We start from the raw sequence: 26,610 nt of genomic DNA on the forward strand, positions 1-26,610 counted from the left end.
AAATAAAGGGGAGGGAGCAGAGGCGCGGATACACACCGAGGGGGCATGATGAGGGGAGGCTCTCCCCCGTATGATCGATACCACCCTTTGCACTCCCGCTCCTGCCACAACGAGAAGGAGGAGAGAGGGAAAAGGGGGGAAAGCAGTGAGGGAAGGAGGCAGCGGGAGCTGGGGAGTGGGGGGAGGGGAGGGCCCCTCTCCCTCAGAGCCCCCCACCCCTGCCCACGTTACCTGCTTTTGTGATCTCTGGGGCACTCAGTCCCATCTTGCTGCCGCTGCTGCTCTCTGTTTGGGCATTAGCATTGCCTCCTACTACTACTCCTCCAGGGCTGGGGCTAGGGCTGCTGCTGCTACTGCTGCTGCTCACAACATGGTTCCCCAGCAGCCCCCCAGTGGCCCTCAGGGGCTCCTGCGCCTTGTGGTGCTGGTGGTGGTGGCCGGAGGCCGCCAGCTGGGACTCCAGGGAGCCCACCAGGTCGCTCACCACCTTCTCATCCACCTCCGTGTTCAGGAAAACCTCATCCAGCAGATCCGAGCCCGCCGCCATCTTTTTTTCGGAGGGTTCCTGTGAGCGGCTCCCTCCTCCCCCCCCTCCCCTCTCACGGCTCCCTCCTCCCCCCGCCCCGCTCACACTCGGCCCCCCCGCTCAACGGCGCACGCGCGAGCGCCCGGCCCGCACATCACCGGCCGAGCAGGGATTCCGCCCGCCGCTGATTGGCCGGCGCCCGCGCTATAAAAGGCTGTGCAAATGGCTGCGAACGCTTAGTTGGGAGTCGGGCGGCGGCGGCGGCCCCCCGGCGGCCGCGGGCGGGCGGGGGCTGCGGCACTTCGGTGCGGCCGCGCCGCGTGGTGCGAGGGGTTCGGGAGCCGCGCGGGGCGGTGGGGGCGGCCGCGGCCGCCGGCGGCTCTTTGTCTGCCTCGGCCCAAAATGGCTGCATGTTTTCCCTGCTGCTCCCTGCGTCCGGGTCTCCCCCGCCGGCGCGAGTCTGAAGGGCGCCCCGCACCTGTGCCAGCTGCGTGTAACTGATCCACCGGCGGGGCGGGCGGGGCACACGCCCAGCCCCGGGCGGGGGCAGCGGGCGAGGAGGAGCCCCCGCTCCTGCCTCCCTCCCGCCGCCGCCGGCGGGGCGAGCCCGGGTCTGCAGCCCCTCGGTGCGGCCGGGCCGCGGGGGCGGGCGCCGGGCGCGGTCTGACTCAGCACGGCCGGGGCCAGCTCCAGGAAAGCGCGCCCGGCTGCGAGCCCAGCGCCGGGAAGGGAAAAGGAAGAGGAGAGAGAGGGGAGGCGGGGGGGAAAAGAGAGGGAGACGGCAATTTTGAACGGTCCAGTCGCAGCTGCGAGCCGGCACGGCGGGGCGATCCCCGCCCGTGTGTCAGCCCGCGTTACACCCCCGCCGCCGCTTAACCCTTGGGGGAGAGCCGCGCTCCGCAGCGGCGCTCGGCGGGGAGCGCGGCCCCCGGGCCCGGCCGGCGCTGGCTGCAGGTGGACATGATCGCTTACGGGAGGCAAGCTGCACTTTGACCTTGTTGTGCAACCATCATAAAGGAAGTAAATAACGTAAAAATACAAGCCGCCTTTCAATAAACGCGCTCTTCTGCTGGCCGCTGTTTCCCCAGAAGACTGAATTACTGAAACCGTATTACCAGATGCAGTTGGAACAATATTATCAGGTGGTACGATTTATCTTTCACAGAATAGAATCATAGAATCATCAAGGTTGGAAGAGACCTTTAAGATCAAATCCAACTGCACTACCACTGTAACCCCTAAACCACTAAATCACATCACCCAGTGCCAGATCCAGATGCCTCTTAAACACCTTCAGGAATGGTGGCTCCACCACCTCTCTGGGCAACTTATTCCAGTGTCTGATTCAACTTAACTTTCAAGTTTTAAGGGGTAGCAAGCTTAAAATAGCACCTCTTATATCAGGATTTTAAAATAAGCTTTGCTCTTATGTTTTGGGAATGGGCAGCATTAGAGGCTGGAGCCCTGCTTAGTGGGATAGGCTCGGCCCCTGCTGGTTGATGATTCTGGGGAATTGGCTGGCCTGAAAGCTGCTGCCTGGCGGCTGGTGGAGACTTCGAAGGACAAGAGCCATGAGTTATCTGTGAAAAGGGGATCACTTTAAGTATGTCCAAGTTTTCTCCACATGGGGTTGCCCATATGTGGGTGTCAACACTTCTCCCATCACATATTTGTGGTTATCACTTAACTTGTAGTACTCTAACATGAATTAAATTCATCTGCTTGACGGTTGACCCCATGACCAATGGGAAGAGAGCTGAAGTACTGTCCAGTTCTCACCCTGTCCCCAAATATGTAAACATACCTACAAGGGAAAAGCTGTTTGCCAGAAATTCACATAAAACCTGATACACATTTGCTCTTTACATACAGGCCCCAAATAACAGTGCAAGTACCTTTAAATCAAAAATCCTAGAAATTCAGCTCATACTGAGGCATGTAACTCTTGTAGTTTCTATGTCCTCTTCTCACCTGCAGCAGACTTTGGCTGATAACTAAAAATTACAATGTTAAGCCTTTCCCAAGGCTTCGCTCACCCCCGTGGCATCACCCTGAGAGACTGTCTACATCCTCTGAGTTTTATATTAGTATTTTATTCTGGTACTCAAATGCTTTTCTCAGTCATCACTTCAACTTCAAGGGTGAATAAGAAACTGCCCTTTTCATCTGGATGAATTTTAGTTCCCATTTTATCAATTTTTGACAAATTACAGTGCTGCAAAGCAGTTGTGATTTTACAGACATCACTGTAGGTCGCATTGCCCGTTTCTTACGAGACACAAATGCTGCTTTGAGCAGGGCAGTCCCAACCTCTGCTGCTGCCACAGTCGAGCACGTTGCTAGTTTTAGCTATGGTGAAATTCTATAAGCAACATACCAAAGAACTCTCTGGAATAGAAGCCTGGTCACATTCCCTACCCAGCAGCAGAGTTAATCAGCTGCTCAAATGATTTATTAGGGGTGAAAAAGCTTGACTTAAGCTAAGCCAGCCTAAAGGTGAAGAGGGTGAAGACTTTGTTTAATGGCATCTAGCCAGGGTAATGCCCCGTGCTGGGCCACAGTGCCTGAGGAAGAAGAGATGGAGGATGTTATCAGGTGGCAGCAGCAGTCAGCATGAAGGGGCAGAGCAGCCTGCATTCTTCTTCTGCTCACATTCTAGGACAGCTTGAATGTAGTTTACAGATGCCTACAAAACTAGAAATAAAAACCTCGAAATCTTCACGTCCTCATTCTAACACTCTCTTTAGTGTACCATATGGCACATCTACCATATTAGGTAAACAACTTTACAAAATTACAAGAGCAACTGAGATTCATTACAACTTGTGCATTATAAGTGTGTAGGATTCATTACTGAATAATTTATCTTTTCATACACTCTGTCTCTTGTTTGACATTAGAAGTAAGTTTCTAGACTGAATTCTTCAGGACAGGGATTCCAGCTCCTCTGTGTTGCACTACTCCGTTTTAAATGATACAAAAAGCGCAACTTGCACAAGAATTCTAGTAAAAGAGCACAGGTAGTTATTAGTGTTGGTGTAGAAATAGACTCAATATACAGTGAATGCTGCGGACTTCACCCATCAGCACCCATCAGTTACATCAAAAGATCTTGAACATTACAGGCACATATGGGTCCTGTGTGTCAAAGAGCAGAAGCTAGCAGGAGCTATCCAGGAAAAATAGAGAACTGTCAGTTCCTACATCATCCTTTTCTTATGTTATTATATATTACTATTTAAAATACTTATTGTACCCCCTAAATCTACAATGTAGATCATGACACAGAGACTGTCTCAGGTTAAGGTAATGCCATTCTCCTGTTTTCTAAAAATGAAGTTAGTCTAGAGCTCATTACAGAAACACCAGACAGAGGTATGGATTGAGGTGACAAGGGACAGAACAGAGAAGCCAGTGGATGGTTTTAGTCTTAACTGACCCATCAGAAGACTAAAGGCCCATCAATAAATAGATGAAAAACGTATTGTTTGGATGGGTGATTTCTTGCTGTTCTTTCCTGCCCCCCTCTCTGCTCCTCACCCAGGATCATTTGTCTGAAGAAGTCCAGTGCTCCTAATAGGAATTAATATTCATAATTAATTATGGTGTGCTGCAGGAAAATGTATTAACCCTTGCACTGTAAAATAAAAAGAGATGAACAGTAGATTTGGAGACCAACAGTACAATCCATTTTTCTTTTATGATAATCATACCTATGTACACCCATATTTCCACTGAAGGACAGTGTCTGTCCTCATGGGTACTGGACTGTTTCTGCCAGCCACAAAAGCACCAGCCCTGTGCTGCAATTCAGTGTTCTGGACAGAAACCTCACATGATGCTGCCAGGGAAGAGAAATGGCAAAAGCACCCACCTAAATAGGTGTTTGTACCTGCATAAGAATTACCGGAATTCCAGAAGTTGAGCAGGAAAAACCCCAACTCTTCATAAGATATATTTGATTGAATAAATACATTATGTGACAACTTAAGGGATGTCCTCTTTTTAAAACCAATACCTAGATATTAATTAGGAAAGACATAGAAAATGTCTTAGAGGGACACTGCTCATGAACTTGGTTTGAAAACCAAAAAGTTAGCTGAGCACACAACTGCCTTGGCAATCTCCTAAGTATTTCTGGGAAAGAAGTTTGTGCCACTTGAACACGCTACATGCAATTCCCACAGGGGTTATTTACGTGTGGCTCTCCTGAGGCATTCCAAAGTCCACGCACCTCAACATCCGGTGCCCGGAGAACATACTGTGGGATAAAGGATTATTGTTTAATACCCTTCAAGGCTTTACAGCATAAAAAGCTGTGGAAAACCTTTTCCTTCCCAACTGCTCTTCATCTGGCTCATCATGCTTGTTACTGCCAAGATAGGAAGTATCAATACCCAGACCCATCTGTAAGGGAATTCCTAAGGAACTTTACTCATGGGAGAAAATGCAAGTTTCTAATCACACCCCCTAGCACCTAACAGAGATTTCTAAAGCAAGTCTTCTGAAGGGGATTACTAGCAAATGTCCACAATTCTGTCTGTGGAAGAGACAAGCAGCAGGGATGTCAGCTAAGATTTGTGTTTTATCTGTTCTGAAAAATCTCTTGTGCAAGCCTACACAATTCACGGGGAAAAGAAAAATACTATTAGAAGATTAGAGGTCCTCCTGGTCACTACAACCAGCTTCAGTAATTTCACATATTTTGAATTTAGCAAATTATTAGAACTGACTGGGCCAAATGAAAATGCTTTCCTCTCTAAGAAAATTAAGGGACTCTTGGAAAATTGAGTCACTATTTCCAAGACAGAATATGTCAAGAAAATGTGCCTACTGATGGGTCTCATTACTGGAAATCCAATTTGCACATTTTACAACCAGAATTTGTTGGAAAATGTTTGAAATATTTCTTTTTAGTGAGACGTGACTTTGGCAGGTTTTGCTTCAATTTTTCTGTGAGTCTTTGTGAGCAAAGATCCTGCCAGGGATGTTTTATCAACAATATATGTCCTCAGACAACCTAATGGTACATGATACCATGGATGTTCCAGTAATGGATTCCTGCCCTCCCTTGATTCAGACCTGAACACATTTAACAACTGACTAGTTATGGCAATCAGTGTTATCCTCCTTCTTTATATGCTTCCCTCCAGTCACTGGCCTTCAAAAATACATAAATAAAAATAAGTGAAAGAACCAAAAGTGAATCTTCATCTTGTTTGTTCTTGGTCAGTACCAAGAACAGGTACAGCCAATGCCACATCAGTTGTGAAAGGGCCGTTGCTGTAGATGAAAACATTTGTTCTATTTTATATCACAGTGCCTGGAGACTGTAACTTACAGGAGCAGAGCTGGACACACTCTTTATCTAAATTGTTCCATAGCCCCATGGTTCCTCTCTTTTAAGATAGAGGAGTTATTTCAAAAGAAGTTTTTGTGAGTGCCTGACCACACACTTTTTAGCTCAGCAATAATATCAAATGAAACTAATGGGCTGTAAAGTTGGTGAAACTTTCAGCATATGTTCAATGCATAGGGCAAAATCCAGCTTCTTTTACATTTGAACTGGAAGAATAATCATGTGTGCAAGCAGTTCTGAAAGTCATCTTCAGCTGACAAAAATAGCTAAATCATTTTCCCTACTCCATCTCTAGTTCACAGTCTGTCAAATGCTCTTACCAAGCCTTAGGAGACAATAGAATTCCTGACCAACCTTAGTGAGATTATAAAGAAAACAGACACAAAGATACTGAACTGGAAAGCCAGTGTAGACAAAAGAGGTATGGAAACATCATCCCTTACAGAAAAAAAATGAAAGCAGTCTAGTATAGGAGGTTTGTTTTGGTTGTAATGAAATGAGATTTTATCTAAACTTTTTGTGGATTTGGAATGCAAAAAGTATGTAAAGAAGATTTTGCTAAGTTTTTGTTTTGTTATTTAATGACTCCTCTGTAATAACTGATTAAAATAAATCATGCCGTAGCTTCCTTATTGAGCTGTCTCAGACTTAATGAAAACACAGCTAGAAAGGCTATTAGACAAGTTTATTTTTTTTTTTCTGGATTCTCCAGCAGTCTAAATATTTAAGGATATGATTCCAGACTATAGGTTACTTTCTTACGCTACCTAAAATATATTCCCACTATCAGAGACAGTTCTGGAATTGCCCCTATTCCTTTAATAAGCTTTTGCCCATTTTGGAAACTGCAAACAAACCAAATAACTCAGTTAAATATGGGACGTGTTCCCATAGTTGCCTGAAGAAACTAGTGCATGTTTTGAAGCAAGTCAGACAAAGATTTTATCTCTTAAAAGACAAGATGGGCAAAATTTCCAGCCCAAAGGAAATGACACACCCAGAGGGAGGGCCAAGGGAGTTAAGTTGTTCCTCAATGTTACCTACCTTTGTTTGTATGGGGTACCCTGCAGAACTCCTCCAATACCACACAAGTGTAACAAAATTGCTGTCACTATTCTTCAAACAAGTTCAAGCTCCAAGTTAAACTTGCACAAACCTTTTGTCTTCAAAATGTCCTACTGGCAAATGTATGTCCCAAAGAGCCTTTGCAAGTTTGGCACAGGTGATGTCATAGGCAGAGTAAATGTTGAGGATGCAGCTGAGTAAAATACAGAGTCCAGGATGAAGATGTGATGTGTTCTGGAAAAAAAATTAAACATATTAATCAGAATTGAGAAAATTGAAAAGCCAAATCTCTTTTTTTGCTACTTTACAGAAAAAAAAAAAAAAAAGTGGTTTAAAAGTGTACTAAATATGAAACACCTTGTCATACATGAAGTGATGGAGAAATGAGGTACGAGGTGCAAAGAATGCAAAGGCTTTGGAACAGTAAAAGTCAGAATTGTCACGTGTATGTGAAAAGTGTGCGCACAAATACTACAATGGTAAGGAGAAGCATGAGTTAAAAGGAGATTAAATCCCAGTTTAATGTCATACAAAAATAAATTACTTTCTGAAGCTGCACTAAAATCCTATTACTATTAATTACTTTACCATTCTTGGTATCTTTAGCCTAAACCTGAATTAAAACCTATAAACTTTAAACTCCAAAGCCTCTTTAGTCTTATTTTTAAAATGAAAATAACAAAGATAAATGAAGAACACCCTAGAAGATAAAACAATGACTAATAATTCATATCCTCAAAGGCATTTCTGAAACATGCCTTTTAAAACAAGTCCAGGAACAATTCAAGCCATGAAAACTGCAGCAGATGTTGTTCAGGGAAAGAGCAGCACACTGCCAAGGCTGGTAAAATGATCCCTTACCTCACCGAACAGAAAGATGTTGAATCTACAACTCATTTGTAAAACAGGTAAGGAGAGGGAGATTCTTTGGCTGAAGAAGAGTCCATGGTAAAGAATGAATGCAAATGAGGTCTCTGAACTAAAACATCTCATGAAGAACTGTTTCCTCTTCGTTCTCAGCCCAGTGATGTACATTGGGCTCCCACGGTTTGATTTGCTCAGCAAGAGGTGCGCAGCTGGGTCTTGGTTCAAACCCCACTGAAGCCTCAGTGCCAAGGAAATAGTGCTCAGCACTGATAAATGGAATGTGTTCAACAATTTGGAGAGAGAGAAAAGCTCAGAGAGGAAAGGAGGGGCCCTTAAAGAAACATTGCTGTTGAGCTTTCTGGAATTTTAGCCAAACCCAGCTGGTGAAAGTAGATTTCTGTTCAGGGAATGGTGACATTCTCTGATCTGCAACATCCAAGGATGTGCAGTATGTTTTGTACTCTCAAAAACATTTGATTTTGTTAGAAAAGACTGGTCCCATCAGGCTGTATTCCCATCTGCTCCTTGGTCTCTCCACTCAGACACCGTCAAGTGTACCAAGTAGGATTTAGATCATTGGTTATCCCTGCAGCTCTTGAACCTCTCAGAAAGCTGGGCACAAAGCTCAATACATAGATTCTTATTCTCCCAACGAATGCCTAAATATGAACCTCTAAAAAATTTTCCCCTGCAGACTAATCCTCTGCAGCATTTCATCCCTATAAGCCAATTCTTTTTCCTTCCTTTCTCCATTTATTACTTTTTTTTTTTTTTCCCTTCTTTCATTGCAGTGTGTCTTCAATTCACCTTTTTCTCACTTCATGCTTGGAAGAACTTTATGAAATCCCACTTCTATCCCATGCCCTCATATCAGTGCATCTGTGAGGATACACAGAGGTTTGCCATTCACTTCAGTGCAACATATTCCAAAGAAAAGCAGTCTATGCAGCAAAAAACCCAGTCAGAAATTTCTCCTAATGGAATTTGGTATCTTAGGCACTGTTCAGGGCTCCCCACTCTCCTAGACAGACAACTATATCTCTTTATGCCATAATTATTTCTAAACTTAGGTCTGAATCCTCTTACTCCTTTCAATGGGAGACAGATGCATAAATGCCTTTTTTAGCATATGTCTGACTTAAAAGCCTTCATCCTTCAACTTTTGTCACCAAACTGCAAACTTCAGCTTTGCCAACCTTTTTTGTATCCCATAGACTATCCATTTAACTGTCTTCATGAAAGGATTTCTTAAAATTACATCCAGCTTCCACATCTGTGAATAAATCACCATCTTCTTAACCAGGATAACTTCATCTTGCCATTCATGACCCAGAAAGCTTCGGTATAAAAGGTACTTGCACCTCCTTAACTGCTCCACTGCCCAAAACTTCAATGATGAAGTGAACTGCAAGAGCAGCCAGGATTTTGAGCTGAGTTCAGTGTCCAGTCCTGAGTGTGGGTTTTAGTCTCATTTCTATAGACACTGGTGGAATGGTCTGCATATGCAAAGTCTGGAATAGCAGTTTGCGTTCATTCTAATAAAAGATGTTACACGTGTCCAAGGTTTAGTTTTATAAAAACAAGTAAATTTATGTTCTTGCCTTACTCTGTTGCATCAAAAGTGACTCCTAACCTTGATAGATTCAGGCAATCAAACACAACTTTTAAGCAGATTCATGGCATATAAGCAGCAAAGACTGGGTAGGTCAGAGCAGTACTGTTGGCTTATCCCACCCATTTAAGTGGATATATTGATACATCTTTTAAAAATGAAGAGTTTAGAAGTCAGATTGGTAATTTGAATCTTCCACATAAAAGTGCTACACAAACAAAAAAATTCTCCAGCATATTCTTTTAACTTTACTGCTGGATTTTCACAAGTATAAAAATAAATTATCGTTTTGCATTATAGCAAGGAACTGCATTATCTTTTAGAAAGTAGACAGTTTTTCAGAAAATAACTACAGCAAGAAAAGTGGCATTGAATGCATTCATGGAAAAAGAAAATAAAAATGTATCATTCTAACTTGAGTGTATTTACAATGAAGCTGGTTAAAGTGTAGATTAAGAGTCTGTTAGTTCTACGTAATACAAAATTCTGCTTTTTTAATCTTTATAGGTAATTTCTTATCTCAGATACTGACACCATACTTTATGAACACTCTGTATCTGCACAAAATAAGTTTGTTTTCAACCAAACTCACATGAGCATTTCTTCCTCTTATGTTCGTATTTCATACACTTGGAGCATTCAAATAAACAGTTCCCAAAGGGTGGTTTCTCTTTCATGCTCACAAACTCTATGGGTTTGGATAAGAAGTTTAATCTTCCTGCCATCTCCTCCTCAATGGTAAAATATATTTTGTCTTGGCTGTGCAATGCCCTTGGATTGCTGAGAAGTGCAATGGAGAAATGCGGATTTATGCCAGTGCCATTGAATACACAGTCGAGGTACTAATTAGGAGAGCCAAACCCCCATAAGCCTAAAACTATGACATTTTATAAAATATTTCATTTAAAACCAGAAGTTAAACTGACTTTAAATTTGATATATGGGGGTGGAATGAAAGATGTCAAAATAAAAATCCCTGAGGCACAGGCTCAAAACTGAGAAAAAGAGAAAGAGAGAAAGGGGAGAGAGGACAGAGCAGCATTACAGGTATTACTGTCTCTGTACTTATTTCTGAAATAAAAATGGAAAAAACACTTACTGTTTTGGTGGATTTTTTTTTTCCAGGAAACCCCTTTTCCTGTGATGTAGGACAAACTAAGGTAATGAAACACTATTTCCTCCACACATCATTGTATCTCTTTTGCTTAGACTATGAGAAATTGGGAAACTAATTTTACAAAGCCTGCATTATCTAAAACCAGGTAACCCATTCTTCCATTTTTTCAACTTATTAATATTTCCAATTTTTATTATCCTTGTTCCATTCTCCACCCCTCACTCTTCCCATCATTTTAGTTTCCTTCATTTGAAATCGCATGCTTTTTCCTTTATTCATCAGCTTTTCTTTGTGTAGAATAAAAACCCTTACAAGGGTGGATAATTTTTTTCCTACTCATCTTACCTGAATCTTTTCTGTTTCTCCATCCTGTTCCAACCCCTCCTTCATTCCTGGTCTCTTTTCTGCTGCCCATTTCCCACACCTCTACAGAGCTGTGTCCCGTACTTGGTGACCTTCCCCTCCTTCCCTGCAGCTACCATAATCTTCTTTTGAAACTACTGCTCTAACATCTCTTCCTCTAGGGCTCAAGCATTTCTCTCTTCCTTTGTATCATTTGTTTTGTTTGCCACGCCCAAATTCAGATCTCTCTTCCATTTTCAGTTCCCCCATTTTCTTTCCTCTTTTCTTTTGCTAAACCCATCCCATAGTCCCGAGGTGCAAGAGGTGATGCTTTGCCAGCCTGGCTCCCTTCCTCCATCAGCTGGAGCTTGTTATAGATGTCCTGCCAACTGCTGCTCTGTCCTTAACTCTGCCAGAACTCACCTGAGTCAGTTCAGCTCACGTTTCTATGAGCCATCATCCACCACACAAGTTCTCTCTCATCATCACACACCCCACGAATTCTCATCACTGCACTTAAGTCACAGGTTTCTCTTTTACCTGCCATGAAATGTGCTTAGATACCTGGGTGCTTACCCTCTCAAATCCCTCTAGCTGCCTTACAGCTGCCACGGGAGTCTCCTGAGTTCTGGCAACACAGGTTTTCCTGTAAATAAATTAGCTAAGCAGTTACATGGCGTGACTGTACCCTGCCTCCACTATCCAAAAACCACAGGTACCTGTAATCCAAATGGCTGTTGTGTGAATCCTGTGTCTGCTGTGATCACGAGGTGCCTCTCTGCCAAATTTTCTTCCTACAGCCATGATGAACTGCAGTCAGCCTCTTCATACAAAGCCAAATGTTCCCTCTTCATATGAGGGATGCCCGGGATAGCACACTTGTCATGAATTTACACAGTGAGAGATGCTCTCTGCTTCCCCCTTTCAACACTTAGTGGATGAGGAACTGTATTTTTTAGCAGAATAAATAATACTAACAGGCCACTTAAAATGTCAGGTGTCATATTTCTTCTTGCTGATCGCTTGTTATCTCTGACTGTTGTCAAACACAAGATATTGAGGGAATTCATTACAATAAGAGTATCTTCCAGAAGCAGGCTGATTTATGGTCATGGTGATTATAAGTAAAATTCTGTATGTTTGCATATCTCTCCTTGCCAGTGTATAGCTCACGTCATCTTGTAGTTTTCTTTTTCCACACTGCCTTAATTATCCTTCCTGCAGGATCCACATCACTGTATTGGTACGTGTGACTGTCTCTTTCTTACCTGGTATTCAAAAAAAAAAAGGCAAAAAAGTGAAGGAATAAAACAATCACAATAATACCTTGTGTTGAACAAGTAACAAAGTACAGGAACTTACAGGTGTTTATGAAGCAGTTTGATTTGCATAAAGAAAAAAAAATTAATTGAACTGCAAAACCTGGAGCCCCATTTACTATTTCTAAAGAATATTTTAAGAGTGGAAATAAGAAACATCAATTTAAACATACTGTGGAGCTGGAAGATGTAAACCAAAAGAGGGAGTTCTGTTTCTCTACCTTTGGCTGCACTATTGACTTTTTTTTTTATTGTAATTAATTTTTTGTGGCTGCCCCAAACTGAGCCGCCACATTTGTTTCTAATTTTTTTTCTATTATTTCTTTCCCTATTATTTCTTCATTTGATCTTTTCCACACTCCTAAACTAGACACTCCTCATACAGAGGAACTAGACAAGTATTTTCATCAGGGAAGTTTCTAACCAGCAATTTGCCCACTAAAGGGCACTGTTTGCTGCAGTAAAAAAAGAATCTCTGCTTTCCCCCTTAAGTTATACTTAAAGCTGAACTAAAAATCTAAAAAGATTGACTTTAAAGGCTGAGTTTTTTATTCAAAATTACTGCTTTTCCAATTAGTGTATATATATATATATATATTTACTTTATATATATTTTAGGAACTCTATACTAGAACAATTTACCAAGGAAAAGACCGCACGCATGTGCCTGTACGAGTGGAAACGAAGCATCTGCCCTGCTCTGGGAGGGGAGATCTGCTCTTCAGGCTGTATCAACATCATGAAGAGTAGCACCATAAAATACATAAGGTCACGGGGCAGACAGCTTGGGGCACCGGGAGAACAGCTCTCCGAGCCACGGTGTGCAAGGACGCGGGGATAAACCTGTGGACTGCGTTCTCCCGCGTCGCTGTTGTATCGCTGATGGAAGACATGTAACCAAGGCATGGGCGCCTCCAGCTCCAGCGAACCTCCCTGCACACAGACAATGGCTCCCGCTGTATTGTCCCCGGCTGCTGGGTCTGCATCGTATTCATTCGAGTCACACAAATTAGCGGGATCTGTGCACTCTGACCCGCTGCCCGAAACGCAACTGCCCTGCCTGATCCCCGTCCACCCTCTCGCTGGTGATTTCACCTCCCGTGGCCATGTCCGCCAGATGCTGCCGGTTGTCTCTCATTGACCCGCAGATGGCTGGGGAGCCGGGGAGCTCCCGGGAGACGCCGCACGGAGCGGTTCCGTCCTCCAGCTGCGGCCTGGCACGGGGTGACCGCGCCGGGCTGACCCGAGCCGGGCCAGCAGAACAAAGGCGCGGGGCGACCCGCACAGGGCAGGGCCCGCCGGGCACCCGCGGCTCTGCCAGCATCAACCACGGCACCGGAGGGACAAGGGGCTTGGGCAGAGGCAGCCATGGCTGCTCCGTGACGAGAAGGCGATGATCCCCTTCTCCCCGCGCTGCCTGACAGCAGCTCTACCACAGCAGCGAGGGGTAATGACACACAAGTTGAAGGCCACTAACACACGGGCAGTGCCACCAGGGCGAGGAGTAGTGCCACACAAGGAGCAGTGGCAGCGGCTGAGTGTCACAGAGCCGCCCTCAGCGCCCCCCCCACTCCCCTCAGCCGCGGCAGCGCGGGAAGCGAAGTGCGCGCGCTCCCGCCCCGCCCCGCCTGGCTCCGCCCCGCCCCGCGGCGCACGTGGCACCCTCGCCCGCGCTGGTCACGTGACGCGGGCCCCGGGTGTTTCCCCTCCGCCCCTCCCCGTCTGACCCCGTCTCTCCCGTCTGGTCAATCGCGCGCGGCGCATGCGCGGCCATCGCATCACGCTCCCCCCCTCCGCCTCCCCCCGGCCCGTCTCCCTCCGCCCTATATAAGGCGCGCGCGGTGGGGTCCCGGCTCCGCAGTGCGCGTGGGCGGCGCGGCGGCTCCGCGCGGCTCTGGGACCCCCCTCCTCTTCCCCTCCCCCGGCTCTGCCGCCGCCATGAGCTCGGGGACCCCCTACATCGGCAGCAAGATTAGCCTGATTTCCAAGGCGCAGATCCGCTATGAGGGCATCCTCTACACCATCGACACCGAGAACTCCACCGTGGCGCTGGCCAAGGGTGAGGCGGGGCCCTGTGGGGGGCGCGGGCGGGCCTAGGCCGGCGCTGCCTGAGGGGACGCGGCGGGGGCCGGCGTGCCGTGAACAATGAGCGCGCCCGGGGCCCGCCCGCCCCGCGGGGCTGCGGCGGGGCTGGAGCCCCGGGTCCGGAGCGCTGCTGCTTTCCGTGAGTCAGCACTGACAGGGGCCGCGCCGGAGGGGCGTGCAGGGCCCGGGATGCTGAGCAGCTTCTCGGCTCTCCCGGGGAGAAGCGCTGCCGGCAGCGCTGGCTCGCCTTGCCATTGTCAGAAGCGGGGAGGTGACGCTCGGCATCGCTGTGCGTGGTTCCGTTCCCCTCGCTCGGCTGTGCCCGGCTGTGTGTCGGTGTTCGGCTCGAGCAGGGCCCCAGGCCGGCGCTGAGGAAAACAAATGCTGTTGTTGTGTCTTTGTTCCTTCCGTGATCGATAACTGGACTCTGCTCAGGTGAGGAGGGTGTGAGCTGCATCGCAGAGCGCTGTGGGGCACCTGCACGTGGGTCTGACTCGCCGACCTTGCTGGCTCCTCAGCAAAGCTTTGCATTTTGTTTCCCTGTAGAAATACTGATCATTATCTTTGAAACAGTGTCATTTGGGTTGAGTTGTCACCTGTGCTGGGAACTCCTGTATTTCGTCTCAGTAAAACCTGTCCTGTCTTGTTTAGTCCCTCAAACATGAACTTATTCCTGTTCTGCTTTTCAAGTCCAGCTTGGCTACTTCAGCTGATGTGCATCGGCGTTTTCTTTCCCTGAGTTTTGTCCTTCCTTGTTCTGGGAAGTTCACACGTTCTTCATTGCCCGAAGCCGGCCATCGGGGTTGTCCAGAAAACAAACACCTTTTGTTTTGAAAGGCTGTTTGCTGGCAGGAGGCACCGACTTGCTAGATTCACAACTACCCTCAAGGCAGCCTGCGCCCCGGTATTTACCCAGTATAATGATGTTTATATGATGCTGGACATTATTTGACATCCATTAGAGTGTTTTCTGAAGTTAAAAAAGAGTGAGTTTTCTCAAATTCACTTTTTCTCTAGGAATGTAGCCCTTTATTTAAATGCACAAATGGAGCTGTTTGTGTTAGTGTTTGGCTCAAAGTACTTGAGAGGTTGCTGGGAGGATGCTGTTCCTTTTCTGTAGGTGCAGGGAGGCCTTCACCTTGACCCAGCAGTGAGTAGAAATGGTTCCTTACATAGTTCTGCCTTATACATAGCACTTGCTACTTCAGAGCTGAAGTGGTACATTTCAAAGGCATGTGTGATTAAAGTGCTTTATGATGTAAGTACATGCCCTGGATAAGATTTCTGGCAGTTCTTGTATTTAATGGTCTCTCAGTGTTCAGTTTAGATGAACTGGAATGCCTAAAAAGTACTTGTTACAGTAGGTGGAGAATACATTTTTCCCCACCTAAAGAGCTGCTCTATGAACTTTACATCACAAACCCTGGTTTTCATTGTAGCTCAGAGGGATTTTTCAAATTTAGGGACTTTATAGTAAAGCAAAATTAGTGTCAGAATTACAAATGTAGCGACAATGTTGAAGTTAGTCACAGCAGTATCAACCCCGTGTGTGAAGTCAGTGGTTTAAAATACTTGATCTTGAGGCATTAGAAAGGCCTTGAATTACTGATATGCTGTTGAAGTTGTCCAGGCTGCAGGTAAATTGTTGTTAAACCCTGGATGCCACTGTTTAAACACTTCCACGTGCAATACAGGTACCATTCTCTTTAGTTCTATCATTCATGAAGAAAAAATTAAGTAGAAAGAGACCTTGGGAAGAAATCTGCTTCAGCCCTTCACTAGAAGCCAGGCTGACTTCAATTGATTTATATTTGTTAAACCTCAATACGTGCACAGAATCTTAAATGCTGGAGATTCCATGGGCTTAATTATTTACTACAAGAAAATTGTCTGTCTTGTTAGAGGCTGAACTTAAATTACAAACAAAGGAAGTTTAAGCCCTGTGCTGTCCTGTCAGCAGTGAAGGCCGGGAACTTACTCCCCCTTAAGCAGAAGTGTGAAGAAATTGGAGTTTTTGAAAAGAAATATCCATGTAAGCTCTGCTTTCCAGTCACTCTCGCTGTGCTTCCTGCCCCTTCAGAGCTTATGCTCAGCAGCCCTCCATGAGTAGGAGCTGTGTTGTAAAGCAGGAGCTGCAGTGTTATGGGATTGATTTCCTGTTCATCTGTAAGCACTAGTCAGTAACTTCATGGGAGACAGCCCTTCCCACCTCCACAGGAACTTTAAGCTGCACTTTGTGCTGTGCCAGAAACAGTTAAACACCTCAGGTGCAGGGACAGGCAAGCTCAACTCCTACAGCCCTGTTTTGTCTACAAGGACTTGGGTTTCCACCTTTTTTGTTAGAAACCTTGGGACCAGCCAACTGAGAGGCTGCCTGGGCAGCTTTGGGCTTTGCAGGTCATATATTTTTCCATGTGGAAGTTGATGGGCTGATCATGGTGCTTTTCAGATTAGCTGTGGGATCCTGCAGGAGCCCCTGGATACCTTTAGTACATCTTGCCATGAGCTGTAATAATCTCATTTTGAACAGAGAGATCAGTGGTACAGTTCATGTCCAAAAGGTTACAAGCATTGCTTTCAGTTTATAATCTGCTTCTGGTTGACTGGGTTACAGCTGTAATATGATCAAACAGCAGCTGGAGATCTAAAATAACTTGGAGAGGTTATTTACCCTAGGACCTCATGGAAGATGGCCTTTGAAAGGAAGTGACTGACAGCTTCTCTTTGTACCAGTGAAGATTCTTTTCCCATTAGGTAGAAGCTAAGGTGCTGAGCAGTGTGGTAGGGACGTTCTGGCAGTCACCTGCTCCTTGGGAGCTCACCTGTGTGTTAACAGGGGTGAAGACCATTTGCTGCCCTAAGTGCTGCCTGGTGTGAGGTGAACCACCTGCGTGCAGCTGTTCACCCTGGAACAGGACTCTTGAATATCCCTGGCTATAACTGCCAGCACTCCTCGTAAGTTAGAAGCAGCATGGTGTGCCAGGGTTGCTCAGCACTGGGGTTCAGTGCATCCACTTCTGGTGCTCTTTTTCCTGGGAGGATGTGGTGCCCCCATTGTCTGTGTGACAGGGAAAGTGGCATGTCGTGGTGGAGATGTTTCAGTACTTCCATGATAACCTGTTAGAAGCAATTGAGGGAACTCCCAATATGGAATTCTTCCATTGGCAGAAAATGTGCATCAAGCCAGTGTGCGCTGGTACTAATCTGAATGGGGAGTGCCTCTCAAAGACAGAAAGCTGCCACATCAGTGAACCTGGGAGTTTCTGTAACTTGTGGTTGAAATTTCAAGCTTTTACCTGTCAGTGTCTGATGAAACTGTGCTATCTGTCTTCCTGTGCCAATAATCCCATGTGACCTCTTCTTTAATGGCTCAGATTAATTTATGCTTCTACCTAGTAGCTGCCACAGTCAGCCAACATAATTTTTTTTTCCCCCACTCTGTGTGACATTGCTGCCTAGTGTCTGTTCAAGTATTCTGGTAGCTGCCACTCAGTAAAACCTCCCTAAGCACTGAAATCTTAGATTTATCACTGGTGGCTTGCTTTGTAATCACATTAATCATAAAAACAGTGACATTGGAATAGAGAAGGAATTTTAATAGGAAGTTTTCATCATTGATAAAACTACCTCTATCTGCATAATAAATGTATGAAACCAAAGGTGCAGATTTGAGCTCTAAAGCCTTCTGAGATTTCCCCCTGCTGCTTCAGGGGCCTCTCCTGTGGTGTGTTGCAGTTGTCTGGAGCTGAATGCCTGCATGGGACAGCTGCTGGGGAGGGAATGAGAGTACAGCACTGTGGGGAAGTCCTTGGGTTTGGATTAGGATTCTTCACTCCAGCTGGTCTATGGTCTTTACCTTCACAGCTTGATGTAAACAAAACTGTTTATGCAGGCTGCTGAAAAAGTTGGCATTTGAGGGAACAGATGTGTGTGAGAATGAGATTGAGGGTTCTGGAAGTAGCCGTTGTTGTTGTTTCAAATGGCAAGTGTTGAAGGAGTACTTTTTAATTGCATAAATCTGAACTTGCACAATGCTGCAGTGGCAGTACTGCACTAATGTCACTGTTTCCATGCTCCAGTGCGATCCTTCGGCACCGAGGACCGGCCCACAGACAGACCGGCTCCTCCCAGAGAAGAAATCTATGAGTACATTATTTTTCGAGGAAGTGACATCAAAGACATCACTGTCTGTGAGCCTCCAAAAGCTCAGCATACTCTGCCACAAGATCCTGCCATTGTCCAAGTAAGTTAACCTGAGGTGTTAATAAAAAGCTGAAATAAAGCACTAGTGTTGAAGGACTGCATTTTGGTAAAAACTTATTGAAATGAAGGCAAGTCAGTGTCTTGAGGAATCTTCAGATTATTTAAAGCATCCTGAATTTAGTTGTAATGTTTAAAGTAGCAGCAGCATTAAAGACTTCAGTCAACAGAAGCCAGAGCTAGCTGAGAATGCAGGAAAATCATGAAGAGGTAAACTAACCCTTCTCAGAATTTACTTAATTTTTAGTAATGCTTTACATGTAGTAAAGAATCACTGCCAAAGCAAGGTGACTTCTGGACACTGTAAATGGGAATGTACTTTGTCTTGTTACAGTCTTCACTGGGCTCTGCCTCTACATCATCCTTTCAGCCACATGTGCCTTACAGCCCGTTTAGAGGTATGCCACCTTACAGCCAGCTTGCTGCCAGCTCTTTGCTTAGCCAGCAGTATGCAGCTTCCTTAGGTTTAGGTAAGTACAAACTTCACTTGCTAGAATAAAGGTATGGTCTTGTATGCCGCTGCTGTGAAAGCAAGTAACATTAACTAATACCAAACTCCTTGCCAAGTGCCAGGCTGCAAGGAGCAGTGAATAAGCAGCTCACAACTTTGTGCAATGATTTTACTACAAGGAGGCCTGTGTTTCACTTGCACGTGCACACACACGCAAGAAACAAACTAAATAGCTGAAGTTTCTTTCTGAAAGTAATGGGATTACCTGACAGTTGAGGCCAGTTTGTTTCTAACCTAACACACCTCACATCACATGTAAAAAGAACTTGTATTTCCAGAGAGGACTGTAAATAAGCTCCTCTATTGCTGTTCTAGAGAGTCTTGTATCTCTTTCCAAGTCCTTCAGATGTTTCACTACCTTGTATCTTATCCATATATCTCTGCTCTCTCTTCTTCCCTCTATCTCTTCAGAGAAATTGGTAAGCCCTCCAGCATCAGCAGCTGCTTCCAGCCCTAGTTCTTCTCCGTCTCCACAACCTGTTTCAGAGCCTGACATGTCTTCAGAGCCCCATCAGCTCTCTTCCAAGGGTAACAGCAGTTTGAGGACTCCAAATATTTGGAAGAACTGCATGGCACTTGCAAACACTCTGTTCTTGTTAACCCCTCCTAGAATGATAGTGCTCATATGGGTAATGCCAGTAGAACTAGTTTGTTCTCAGCTTTTTTTTTTGCCTTTCATTACATGAAGTATGATTCCTCCTGTCCTAGAAGTATCAATTAGAGAGACAGGAGAAAGGAAAAGTCCAGGACAGTGGATCCTCTTGTGTAAGTATCAGGAGAAGGATGGAGTTTAGAGATGCTAATGTGCTGCGTCCTGTCCAGGAACATGTATCCCCATAGGGTTTGGGTGAGGAACTGGTCAGAAAAAGAAGCACATTGCTTAAATTGTGGGTGGCCTTGTGGTTGGAGACTTAGGCTGATCAGAAATTTGGGAGCACTTTCTGTAATCGAGGAAACATCAGGGTAGATTTCATGCATGATGGGGCATTGTATCCTGTCCAGACTCCCAGTTAGTAAAGCATGACTAACAGGAAGCAATTCCTGAGTAGGAGAGATAACACAGTTCTGGGTGCTTGCTTCTGTGTATAAAATCTTTAAAGAAGGTTGAGTTGAGATAGCAAACTGACCATCCTCAGAGCAGGGTGACCAGGTGCAGTCTGCATTTAAACATAATTAGTGTCATCTGGTTTTATCTTAAGCATGTATGCTTGTGTTGGCATGAAGCTTTTTACTTACTCTCTGCTTTTGGCCATCTGTCTGTACATAGTTTCTCAATACTCTGGCTAAACTTTGAAACTTTCTCATGTTAAACTTGCACATCAGCTTTGTCCTACTCAATAATCCTTAGGATATGTCTGTCTTCCTTGCAAGTTTTCCAGGTGTACATTAACTGGGAACCTGCATGATGTAACCTACTGGGTATATCTCATGTGGACTTGGGTGACCCAGAAGTGTCAGTGGCTTGGTTTGTGTGAAATCTTCGGCTTTTCACTTTTCTCGCTCCTTTAATGTATTCAGTTAAAGTTTGCTTCCAAGCAGTTCTTATGCATAACTACATGAACCTGTAGTACTCCAAACCTTCTAATTAAACCTAGAATGCAGTGTTTCTTCTGAGTACTGAAGACTGTCACTTTTTAATATAATTGGTGTAAGGTATACCAAACCATGAAAAGTATTTACATGTTTTGTAGTGTGAATAAATAAGCCTGGATGGAAGAGCAACAGAAGTCTTGGTAACACTTTGGCCTTGACCAAGAAGGAATTTAAAAGGGTAACTTTGAGATCCTGGTCTGGTTTCAGGTTTTCTTTGTCTGAAAGCTCTAACAATAAGCAATGAAGTTGAAGGACTTCTAAAAGCGGCTTACAAAAGGGGATATAGCTGAGGTGCTTAAGCTTTTGCTGCAAAACCTTTTTGACAAAGTGGGGAAGCTTTCTTGAACAGTTTCAAAATGCTGAATTTTTGTTTCAGATTAAAAGTTATCATGTAAAGTAAAATTCTGCATAACGTAGAAATTAGCTTTTGGTGTAAAGTGTCTGAGAGACTGACTTGGCTTCGTTGTTTTGTTTGTCTAACTTGATTTGAGAAATAAATGGGTATATTTCCTGAAACTGAGGCTCTGGATGTGAGAGCCATGGCTTGTATGGCAGCGGTGCCTTACCTGGTGCCACTGAAACTTAGCCTGTAATGATGCACACTCAAGGCTTTGAGTCATTCTTGACCAAACGGTTTCTCCCTAGAAGTGGGCAGGGTTTGAATGGTGTTGGTGCATTTTCCAAGAGGTGCTTAGTCATTGGGATCTTTTCCAGGTGCTGGCTTTCCTTCTGTTCACCCAGTCCGCAAAAGCCCCATGGTAGAGCAGGCTGTCCAGACCGGCCCAGTTGACAGCATGAATTCCCAAAAGCTGCCCCCAGTGAAGGTGACCCCGGGGATCCCGCGCAGCGCACGGCAGGTCCCGCAGGCCAACAGCAAAGCCAGCGGTACGTACGCACCGCTTCAGCCCTGAGTGCCGGGCTGGGGCGTCCTTCCAGGTGCCCTGCAGCGCTGAGCTGCTTGGGGATTGTTCTTGTGCTCCCTTAAAGTTTATTCTTCTTGTTCAGTAGATACAGTTCAGGCAGCACCTGTGCAAACCCAAGGACAGGTGAATGATGAAAACAGAAGACCTCAAAGGAGAAGATCGGGTAGGTTAAGCTGATGCTAAACAGTCACAACAGCCTGTGAAGGCAAGTAGTGTCAACTTCAGTGAAGGATTAACTGGCAGAAGATTGAGAGAAAGCTTGAGCATCCAGAGATGCTCCCTAACAGAACAGCTTCTGGAGTCACTGAAGTTTAGAACATTCCAGGGACAGAGTTCTAGCGCCTATTCTAGGAAGTTGAAGGTATGTCATAAGAATCAATGCTGTGACTTGGCAGCAGCAACTGGATTTCTCTGAAACCTCAAGTATTTTTACTGGGAGAGGCAGCCTGTTTGAGACTTTCCAGAGCTTTTATAGCTGAGAGGAACTATGGAACACTTGCCTCCATAGAGCAGAATTCTTATTTCGAAGTGGTAGTACAAGCATGGGTCAGAAGAAGGTGAAATTCAAAGAGGTTTCTGCCCCAGTAAAATGAGAAAAGACAGGGAACAACACTTCAGACTCTCAGGTCTTCAAATTAATTAGTGTGTAGAATGGGTTATGACTTTTCCAAAAAGGAGTAGATAGTATCTCAGTTGGAAACCAGGAGTACAAGCACCCTTTGTGGGTAGATGAGTCTTTTGCTGGATTTTCTGAGACCACCTTTATGCCATCATGACAGGTTTTAGGCTAATTACAGTGCTGTATTTGCAGGTGAAGAGCAGACAGAAAAGATAATTTTCCCCACCTCCCTCAGCTTTTCTTGCTGTAGTGCTTGTTCTGACTTCCTCTCTGCCCACTGGAAGGAAAGTTGGGTGCGCTCTGTCTTAGTGGTAAGACTGACATCCAGGAATGCTGCTCAGAAACCTAAAGTGTTGCTGTAACGTGTCTTCTACAGCCAAAATCAGAAGTTGCTTTCAAAGAGGTGTGGCCTAACCACAGGACTGGAAGCCAGAAACTCCTGAGTTCTATCCCTGGTTTCCTCTGGTCTTGAGCAAGTCATGTAACCTCCCTGTGCGTTACCAAGTGTTTAAACTCTCCTGCTTTCAGGAAACAGGAGAACCAGAAACCGTTCTAGAGGACAAAACAGACCAACTGCTGTGAAGGAAAATACAATAAAGTTTGAAGGTGACTTTGACTTTGAAAGTGCAAATGCACAATTCAACAGAGAGGAACTCGATAAAGAATTCAAGAAGAAACTAAACTTTAAAGGTTTGTGCTTTCATTAGATATAAATTGCTGAGCTAGTAGTAAACACTGCATAGGCAAACTGGTTATGAAAAACTGTATGATCGCATCTCAGATCTTGTTTGAGGGAGCAAGAGAACAGATGGCTCTGCAGTGTGTGCCTCAAGGAAGTGTAATACATTTCATTATCTTCAGATGACAAAGCAGAGACGGGGGAAGAGAAAGGGGACCCTGGAGTGGCAACCCAAAACAATGATGGTAATGCAGAGGAGGATCTGCTGGGGCCCAACTGCTATTATGATAAATCCAAGTCTTTCTTTGACAACATTTCTTCAGAACTGAAATCTAGGTGAGTGTTTTCTAGAAGCTTGGGTTTTAAATGGAATTTTAGGCATAAAATTTCAGACCCAATCTATGGGACATGGTTTAATTATTTAAAATTTTAGAATAGACTTTAGACAGGGAATATTGCCATACAGTTGGTGGTTCACAAGTAAACCAAGCTTCATGCAGTGGGATCAAACAAAAAGCATTTCAGCTGATATGATACACTTGGCTAAACTATGATAGAGGAGTTCCTATTTCTGTTTCCCAGTACTGACTTTGAACCCATTGATTTTAAACAAATCCCTTATCTGGCTTGTGGGAGAGGAGACATCAGGGTCATGCTGTACTGAAGGTGCAGCTGGCAGACAGGAATGAGCTAAGCCTGGAGGTGGGGCAGAGAGGTCAGCTCTGGCTGTGGAAATGCATCGGGTTAAAATGTTGGGAATAAGAAGGGAAAGCTTCAGCTTTCACTGATGTTACCAAGTGCGTGGAGAAATGAGACATCCCTTCAGTGTCAGCATGAGGGATTCTCTGGGCTCTGTGGCTGCAGAGGAGTGGGGTTAGAGCATGTACACTGCAGCTGGTGCTTGTTGCAGTGCAGCTCCACCAAATATCAGGGGTTTGATGCTTCCTCTCTAAGTGAGCGGGTGGCTCTTTAATGCTATCTTCAACCTGAACTTAGCCTTGTTCAGTTCCAGGCGCACCACGTGGGCTGAGGAAAGGAAGCTCAATACAGAGACGTTTGGAGTGTCTGGACGGTTCCTTCGTGGCCGCAGCTTTCGAGGTGGATTTAGAGGTGGAAGGGGGAGTGGAGCAGCGAGGAGAAACCAAACCACTCACAGAGCTGGTACTGGCAGAGTCTAACTTCAGAGGCAAGTGCTCTAGTTAGAGTAAATACTCTCTCTGAACCAGGTTTGTCTCTCTCCTTGCCTGAACTGTCTGTGCAGCCTGTTTCACTCTCCAGTCTCGTGGATATATCAAGAATTTCTCCTTGTTGGATCTGATTGATATTTCTAAAGGGTAGAAGGAGATAGGAGTGGTTTAACATGCTGATTGTTCTGTTGACTTCTTGGTCTCACCTGTCTGAGAAAAGGCTCAGCTCAAGCAAGCAGCTTTTGGTTTCTGTCTAAGCATTTCAACTGATACAGGGGTGCGAGCTCTGCTTTTTTTCTTCCTGGGAGAAGAACCCCATAACGTCAAATCTAATTCTGCCTTTTTTCTGAATAGGTTCAAACATCTCTCCTGAGAGGATGAAACTGTATATAGAAAGAAAACAACCAACTGCTGCACTAATGTGGGAAAATGGTTCATATTGTTTACTGTCTCAGCTCAAGTGACAGAATTTTCATGTACTACTGCTTATATTTTGGACTTACTTTGGACCAGCCACTGTCTGCTGGAATATTTTTTTGGAAGAGGGAATGTGTTCAGGGGTACCTTCTTCAGGGTGTCTTTTCTTTTTGTTTGTGTTTTTCAAGTGCAGACTAACTTACATGGTTCTTCTTTCTGGGTCTCTCAAGGCTACTATAGTCTAAGCTCAAAGTCAGACTCCTTTTCTGAACCCTGGAGAAGAGAAATCATGCTGTTTTCACACAGAACCAAAGCTCACTTGAAATAAACCAGCTATAATTTGTTTTTTCTGAGTAACCAAAGGGATCCTTTGGTGCTGCTGGTCTCACGGATCATGGCAGCAGGTGTGAAGTAGCACTTCGTATCTGGAGAAATGGATTCCTGGTGCTGAGGAGTTGTGTATATTGTCACTTGGGAATACTGGAGTGTTGATCATGTAGTAGTGTTTGACTGTACAGCTGTTTGTGGGCTGGTGCTGGGCTGGAGGTACCACAGGACCGTGGCTCGGCTTTGAGCTGAAGGGTGCTGGGAGTGCCTGGGGCTTGGGGCTCCTGGCTGGAGTGTGGGGACACCGTGTGGGACGGGAGCAGTGACTGTCCCCACTCATGTGCAGAGCTTTTGGCAGCAGTGACTGTCTGGGAAGGAGCAGCTCTGACTTGTTTGCCTCAGTTTGTACCTCTCTGGAGGCAGCACCAAATGCAAACAGTTCTCTGTACTCTGTAGACTGTGGTGGAACTCTTTGGAATGTTTTCATTCAACTAGGGATGGGAGACCGTATAATGAAGCTTAACAGATGGGCATGTTTAATTTCTTTCCTCTATACCCCCATACTGTAAATAGTTTAGTTGTTTTTCTTTTGTTTTTAAAAATCTGTATGTGGGGAGAGGGCTGGGAGGGAGGGGTTACCTTTGTTTGCATGAAATAAGTGGGTTAAATTGCTATAGGCATGTGTCCCATTTTTGGTTGGTAGGGGATTTTGTTAAAAAAGCACCTTGATGACTGAACCCCTTACATAGCTCAAGTTTTTTAGTTATGCATTGACCTAGGTTACTGTAAAAGCTTGGATTTATTTTTGTAGGACTTTATTGCTGAGAATTAGAACATAGCAGTGGGGCTGCTCTTTGGAGTAATGTAAATTGTAATTATAATAAACATGTAAATGTTTAGTGTTTCCCTCCACCTCTGTTCTGTACATAGCTATGTACCATCACTCCCCCTGCAACTCCTCTGGTGCCTGTTGTGGCAGGGCTCCCATCCAAGCTGGAGAAAACCTGGCTGGAGAGCTCTGGCAAACCTGGAAGTGTTACACTTTCCACTGTTTTGGAAAAGGGCTGAAACACCCAAATGCAGGCATGCACGCTGCACTGTTGCCCTGGTTCCTGCGCTGGGACTCAGCCTAATGAGGGTTATGTTACTCCAGGCTTGTAGAGGGAGGCCCTGGGCTGCTGGGGTTCCCCAGGAACCTGTCAGGAGCCAGTGCTGCTGCTGCAGGATCTGGCTCACGCCTCTGAGCTGGAGCTCACTTAGAGCTGCTCTGCCTCTGACTTCTCTTGCTGGCAAAGCACTGCCCTGGGAGAGGATTGGATGAGAAACCCTCACTGCTCTTGTGTCATCACCATTATTCACATTTAACTGTGCCTGTTTAGTTGAGTGGGATCAATTCTCATTTCCATAGTAAAGCTTCAGATCCCAGGCATCAGCACATCCCTGACACTGCTGAAGTTTGTGTCCCAGCCTCTGAGCCAAGTGCTGGCCTGGCTCCTGCTGTCTGGGAGCAGAGGGGCCTGGTACCTGTGAGCCCTTCTTCCCCAGGAGCACTGCAGGATCAGCTGCAGCCCTGTCATCTTCCCCACGGAAAATTCCCAGTGTGAGGGAACAATTGTGGTGACTTGAGCAGGGAACCAAGTGCAACCCAAGAGCTGATAAATTAAACAACCTGCTGTTCAGGACCACGCTTCCTCTGGTTCATGTGGTCTAAAATGTCCCTGAACAGCAGCAGCACTGCTGCTTCTTTGTCCTTGACTCCCGTGGGATCCTCTACCCACACTTTACTGGGCAGTGTTTCCCTG

General features: G+C 45.3%; 2 protein-coding genes across 7 annotated transcripts in view; one reads left to right on the top strand and one right to left on the bottom strand.

The window, feature by feature from the left end:
• TAF4 (TATA-box binding protein associated factor 4) overlaps positions 1–604 on the bottom strand; it is a 36,628-nt gene extending 36,024 nt beyond the window's left edge. Inside the window, exon 1 of the mRNA XM_040080268.2 lies at positions 232–604. Within this exon, the coding sequence (XP_039936202.1) occupies positions 232–547 (316 nt within the window). The 5' untranslated portion in view covers positions 548–604. The remainder of the gene's footprint in view (positions 1–231) is intronic.
• Positions 605–14,058: 13,454 nt separating this feature from the next.
• LSM14B (LSM family member 14B) lies at positions 14,059–25,727 on the top strand. Of its 6 annotated transcripts, none has more exons than XM_040080381.2 (10): positions 14,059–14,266; positions 18,372–18,535; positions 18,887–19,022; positions 19,475–19,591; positions 21,371–21,541; positions 21,662–21,742; positions 22,727–22,888; positions 23,060–23,213; positions 23,884–24,063; positions 24,419–25,713. In XM_040080381.2, the coding sequence occupies exons 1-9, from the start codon at positions 14,146–14,148 to the stop codon at positions 24,053–24,055; spliced, it is 1,278 nt and encodes a 425-aa protein (XP_039936315.1). In that variant the 5' UTR covers positions 14,059–14,145; the 3' UTR covers positions 24,056–24,063; positions 24,419–25,713. The 6 variants fall into 6 exon arrangements, with proteins under 6 accessions (XP_039936315.1, XP_039936316.1, XP_039936319.1 ...); XM_040080382.2 differs by having other exon boundaries at positions 21,665–21,742; positions 24,419–25,704; XM_040080385.2 differs by lacking the exon at positions 19,475–19,591 and having other exon boundaries at positions 24,419–25,707.
• The last annotated feature ends 883 nt before the right edge of the window (positions 25,728–26,610 follow it).

The sequence above is a fragment of the Hirundo rustica genome, chromosome 16 (assembly GCF_015227805.2).
Source record: "Hirundo rustica isolate bHirRus1 chromosome 16, bHirRus1.pri.v3, whole genome shotgun sequence".
Lineage (NCBI taxonomy): Eukaryota > Metazoa > Chordata > Aves > Passeriformes > Hirundinidae > Hirundo > Hirundo rustica.